Genomic DNA, 6,000 nt, shown 5'->3' with positions numbered 1-6,000 from the left:
GCAAGTCAATGTCAGCTATTGCAAGAGAGCTGGGAATCTCTAAAAGCACCGTCTCATTGTGGTGCAACCGCTCCAAGACAGGAGACCTTGATTCATCACTGAAGCGGAAGAAAGGCTCAGGAGGCCAGAAAAACTACAAAAAGAACGGATAACATTTTAAAAGGATTGTTATGGAACATCCATCAATGCCAGCCAAAATTTTGAAGTCTCAAAACCCTGATCTGAGGAACGTATCTGAGCGGACCGTGCAACATCGATTGCAGAAAGACCTTGGTCTCCCATGTCGTGTTGCAGCAAAGAAGCCACTCCTCACTAAGCCTATGAAAAAAAAAGGATGGCTTTTTGCAGAAAATATTTGAAGTGGACTGAAAAGGATTGGGAAAGGGTAGTTTTTAGCGATGAATCTAACTTCCACATTATTCATAGTGCTGGCAAGCCCCAAGGATCTAACCGCTATGCATCAAAATACACAGTCAAGACTGTGAAACATCCAGCTTATGTGATGGTATGGGGATGTTTCAGCGGATATGGGGGTAGTGGTGAGGATTATATTTTCTCCCAGAGAGCACGACAATGAATGGAGAGATTTATGAAAATGTCTTGGAAAATGAATTAGTCCCTTACAAGGAACTTTTGGGCATGCGTGTATTTATGCAAGATGGAGCACCTTGCCACCGATTTCACAAGGTCACAAACCTTCTTAAGGAATTTAATATTCAGAAATTGGACTGGCCAGGCAATTCACCAGATTTAAACCCAATTGAAAATTGCTGGGCATACATGAAACGGAAACTGAAGGCACTAGCAGATGAGAAAACGTCCCTCCCCAAATTGAAGGATGCCATCCGTAAGTTTTGGTTTGAAGACATGGATGCACAATATTTCAAAGATTTAGCACATTCAATGCCAAGAAGGTTAAAAGCTGTACTTAAAAATAATGGAGAAATGTCTAAGTATTGAAAAAAATATAAGTGAACTAAAATTTTCCCTTTTATTTTCCTTTTTTATATCATTGCTATGATTTGTTTACAAATGTAGTGGGCGTTCGTTTTTTTTTTGCGCCGACTGTAGTACTCCCCCCCCTCCCTTCCACCAGGGGACCTATAGATACAAACACCAGCTGTTAGGCAGTACCTTTCTGTCACCAGTGTAATCAACTGTACTTCTGGATAGTGAAATTTAGAACAAAAGCATGACACTGCTAAGCATGATGTTGCTGGTAAAAATGAGAGAAACAGGTTAAGCATTCCCCTTCCCTTGCATTGTCTTTTAGTCTGGGACAATTCAGCAGTTAGTTGAAATGAATAAAATATTTTATGCGCATTACCTCCCTCAGTGCTCTCTTGTTATTTAGGTAATTCCCCTGCGGTAGAAGGGACGGCTCCCCCACTCCTGCCTAGCCTTACTGCTGACATGCCCAGTCATGCTCCTTCTGAGTCTGGCACTGCTGGGAATCACGGTATGTTGGGGAGTGGTGTGGGTCTGTGCCCGTCATCCCCTCTTTCCGCTCACTCTGACGCCAGTGTCAGAGCCCATGCACTTAAAGATCTCTCTGGCCATGTTAAGCAGAAAAGTCGTCAGCATTATCGGTTTCTCTCCTTAGTATAGCTGATGTGGATAATATGGTGGCTAAAGAAGATTCTTTAGTTTATCCTCTAGTGGTGTGCAGCAGTGTGTGTGTATGACTGTCTCATGTGTTGCCCAGCAAGATTTTAAATGAGTATTTCTGCAAGACTTTTCCTTGCATAGACAGTGATTCGATTCACATGGCTCCAACATCGATCGTTTGTGTTTGAGATCAGAAGATACCGTGATAATGACCGTTCTCCAGTCCACTGTTCTCTGCTACAGTCTTCTTTGTCTGTGTCCGAGAAGAGGCAACGGGATCGTGCTGGAATGTGTTGGTCTTTGTGCCTTTCACGCCGTTTGTTGCCAAGGAATAGTCACCGTGCTGTTTGCCTTTGTGTTGCTCTTCTGAAAGCTGTTCATTGTGCTGTTCTCTTGTGCATTGCTGTGCTTCGCACCACTCCATCCTGCACCATTTGACATTGAATGGTATGGTTTCTGATTGTCTGTGCACACAGCACTCTTCACCTTTGCACTGCTTGCTTTTGTGCACTGTTGCTCACAGTGCTCTCTTTTCATGCCACTCCCCACACCACATTCTCCTGGTCCTCTGAAAAAGGTTATTTAGATATCTAAGTCATGCTAACAAACTATCACATCGCCGCAGTATGGCATGGGTTAGAGGTCAGGCAAATGGGAAGCAGTAGCAGGAAGTTTTTTTTTAGCATTTTTGAGGAAATTCGAGGAAAGGTTCACATGAAGGAAGCCCAAAGTAAGAAAGATCCTGCAAACTAAAAAATGGAAAGAATTTTGTGGCTGTCACCAAGTGATCCATGCTGAGCAAGACTGCCAAGATGTGATGACCCAGACAGAAGCAGAGAATGATTAACAACACTTTTTCTTTGATGCATTTGTTATGCCATCAGTGCAAAAATTATGAGCTGCTTTATGACCAAGGGTCTGTGCAGGCATAATGCCAGCATAATCTCACATAACAACAAGTCTACATATCCTGCATGATAGCTGGTGTGTAATTCATGATCTGATTAAAAAGCTTACCTAAACGTGCTGTCCTGTTCCCTAGATGGTTGATGTATAAGCATTGTTTGCCTACTATTGAGGCATGTTTTTTGTCATGTCAGTAAGATAAGCACAACAACATAGTGAAAGAACATTAATGATCAGATGTTGTGGTTATAGTTAAAGAGACACCATTATGAAAATATGGCCCTATACCCTTAACATGATTCTCATAATATCCATCATTCTTGGATTTAAGATTGCTACCTTTTCTGTGCGTTTATGTTAGTCACTGTTTTCATTGTCCTTTGTATACTTCATGTTAATGCATGTAAATAACATATGTGCTTATTTGATCATTATACTGTAATAAGAAATAAAATTTTCTGGTGTAGCAAGCATAACAAATCTTAAGTGTATTTATTTTCAGGTTTTGTGACTCGACGGCACATCGGTGAAACAAATAAATATGCTGCATATGTTGCTGAAATTGCCCCCCAAGGAGGTGTTTTTTCTCTCAACATTGATTCATCTCGACAGATTTTTGTAAGTTCGATGCAGCAGGCAATGTAGAGTGCATAAATGTGCTGAAATATTTCGTTATAAATTTCTTCAAATTAATTAATTGTCATTTCTGCATGTAAAAAAATTGTATTTGTAGACCAAAACCAAGTATTAAGTGTTCAAATAAGCCTTCTTCTGACTAGTATATGTAATTTATATAAACAATTTGATATGAAAGTAATACAAAATATTGATCTTTTTATTTTTCTGAGAAAGAGGCGATTATATGACATTTTTATTTTCTGGATCTTTTGAAAGTGAAATTTTGAGAGATTTGCTGCCTCTCTTGTCAATGATATTTTGCTTTTTAGTCTGACTCAACCTACAAAACTACTTTTTGACACTTGTGCCACTTAAACGCTGGAAGAGTTTAAGCTAGCCCTCGGGTACCATAGAATCCTCTGTTTTGCATTGGCTGAGTACATGAGTTATTCGTAAAAGTCTAAACATATGACTTCTCACCAATATGATTCTGTTTTTAAAGATACATAAGTAGCAGTATTTGCTTGGGTAATATTGAAAAATCTGTTTTTAGTTTGTAACTGGTAGCATTTCATATCTTTCAGCCTACCATATCCTCCTTGTAAATTTGCTCACTGTACAGTTTTATGACAGTTTATATTTTCCAACTGATCATATTCCCCTTGTGCTTTTTCACTCTTAAATTCTATTTAGGATGCAGTGTGATTTTTTACCAAAGTAAACTGATTAAAACTTGCTGTTTTCAGCTTGAATTTCTCCATACAGAAGAGAGCGGAAAACCTCTTATAGATAGTTGGATAGCCAAGCTTCTTGTTTTTGTACACCGAGAATGTAAGTATCTTGTTATATTTAAGAACACAGTCTTTCTTCGTATAAAAAAACTTTTGTACCCAAATGTCTGGTACATATTACTGTATGTAAAATTACTTGTAAATTGTTGGAGAAATTTTGTAACTTATGATATACTGTTTATTCATCAAAGGTCAACTCTAGGTACTTATGATATACTGTTTATTCATCAAAGGTCAACTCTAGGTCGTTCACTTTTATCGCAAAAATAACTAGGTCTTGATAACAGAATCAGGGGGAAGAAGTGTCAGAAATGTTTGAATGACTAAAGTGGGTTTGTGTAGACAAGACTGAATACATATTAGCAAAACTAAAGCTCAAAGTGAATGGTAAGGAAGGAAGAGAAAAAACTCAGTGAGGAAATGGCCATGTATTAAATGTAACGGATGGGGCACAGGAAATGCTTAAGTTTTCAAAATGTCAGTGGAGTAAGGGAATTCTGATGCCTGAAATCTATGAGAATTTGACTATTTTCTCAATTTGCATTTTTGTTTTGTCATAATTTTCACAGGGTAAAAGATGAAAAAAAAAAAACAATAAAATTTACATCTCAGAGAGAGAGAGAAACGCATTTGATATCCCCTAGTGTATGCGTGTTTGACACACACACAAAGACACCTCTCTTCTTTACCGCATTTGTATTTTGTGCTGCTCTCATTTTTATTTTTACTGTATTTTCTCATTTTTTTATGTTTGTCATAATGGAAAAGAAACGGAAAGAAACAAATTCTATATCTCCTAGTGCTATGCGTGTATAAATCACACAAACACATGCACACTCCTTCCTTTTGTTTGAGGGAAGGGGAGAAGGGTTATAAATAGTTCAGTGTGTTGCCAGCATCTATGACAACATTCAGGACAAAGTTCACATTATGAATACAGATATTTTTAATTAATATTTGTCTGTGAATGTGAACATTAGTATTTGAGATGAAATATAATTATCGACAGTGTTAAAATATTCTTTTGTGTACTGTTATATGTTTGATAATCATATTAGGCAACTAAAAAAAGGATATTACAGTACTGTACTGTAACTTGTAATGAAATAATCAAGCACAATGCAAAAAACAAGAGAAGAGAGAGAGAGAGAGAGAGAGAGAGAGAGAGAGAGAGAGAGAGAGAGAGAGCATCTGATACTGGGTATGTTAAAGCCTATAACACACACACCTTTCCTTTTTTTATTTTTATTGTATGGCATCTCATCATAATTTTTACTGTATTTATTCATTCCTGTTGCCTGTCTGGTGGCTGAGCTTGTCTGCTACTACATTCCAAGACCCCAGAATGTACCTGGCAGTGAGTTCTACTGATGGGTCTGCAGCCCATTCTTGTAACTGCATAGTCTCAACTGGTGCAGAGGAAGGGAAACCAACCTCCTTGCTAGTTGATTTATGCCACTACCATGGTGTCACTCATCAGTACCATAGAGTGTCCAATCACTTGATCCTAGAACTCCTGAAGAACTCTAGGATGTTGGTGTGATGGTGCTGTTTGTTTTGGTCCCACACACCTGAAACTAACAACTCATCTAGGTGTGCACCCCACTGCTTGTTGGACGCTTCCAAAAATAAAAACATCTCTAGAGGGGGAGTGTCAGGTGGCACTCCCATTGCAAGATTCCTGTCGTTCAGTCACTAGGCTGAATCTTCCCGTACCTCTCCCAAGAGAGGGACTGGAAGAAAAGGAGGGTCTCTTGCCAGAGACCAGAATGCCTTCATCCTCCACTGTAGAGAGCAGAGGTGAAGCCACCCATGAGGGCCCAGCTTTTCCAAGGATGAAAGGTGACTGAGAATGACCTGCTACTGCTGAGCTGGTTGTCCTGATGAGACAAGAACTTGTGTGCTACCTCCCTGAATATGCTGTTGCGACAGCCTGAAGGAAACACCCTCACCACTGCTGCATCTGTCAGCATGCCCAGGTACCTTACCCTCTGCTTGGGAGTGAGATCCAGTTTCTCATATTTTCACAACCCCCCAAGTTGCAACAAAACATGAGAAGACAGCCCCTGTAGCAACT

General features: G+C 39.3%; 1 protein-coding gene across 1 annotated transcript in view; it reads left to right on the top strand.

Moving 5' to 3' along the window:
* The window catches only part of pigeon (protein), a 179,509-nt gene that overhangs the window by 28,374 nt on the left and 145,135 nt on the right, over positions 1–6,000 (top strand). The window contains exons 4-5 of the mRNA XM_067126903.1: positions 3,017–3,132; positions 3,879–3,963. Coding sequence (XP_066983004.1) covers positions 3,017–3,132; positions 3,879–3,963 — 201 coding nt within the window. The remainder of the gene's footprint in view (positions 1–3,016; positions 3,133–3,878; positions 3,964–6,000) is intronic.

This window comes from Macrobrachium rosenbergii, chromosome 3 (assembly GCF_040412425.1).
Source record: "Macrobrachium rosenbergii isolate ZJJX-2024 chromosome 3, ASM4041242v1, whole genome shotgun sequence".
NCBI classification, from domain to species: Eukaryota; Metazoa; Arthropoda; class Malacostraca; order Decapoda; family Palaemonidae; genus Macrobrachium; species Macrobrachium rosenbergii.
The sequence above is the reverse complement of the archived record's forward strand: the minus strand, read 5'-3'. Positions and strand labels throughout refer to the sequence as shown.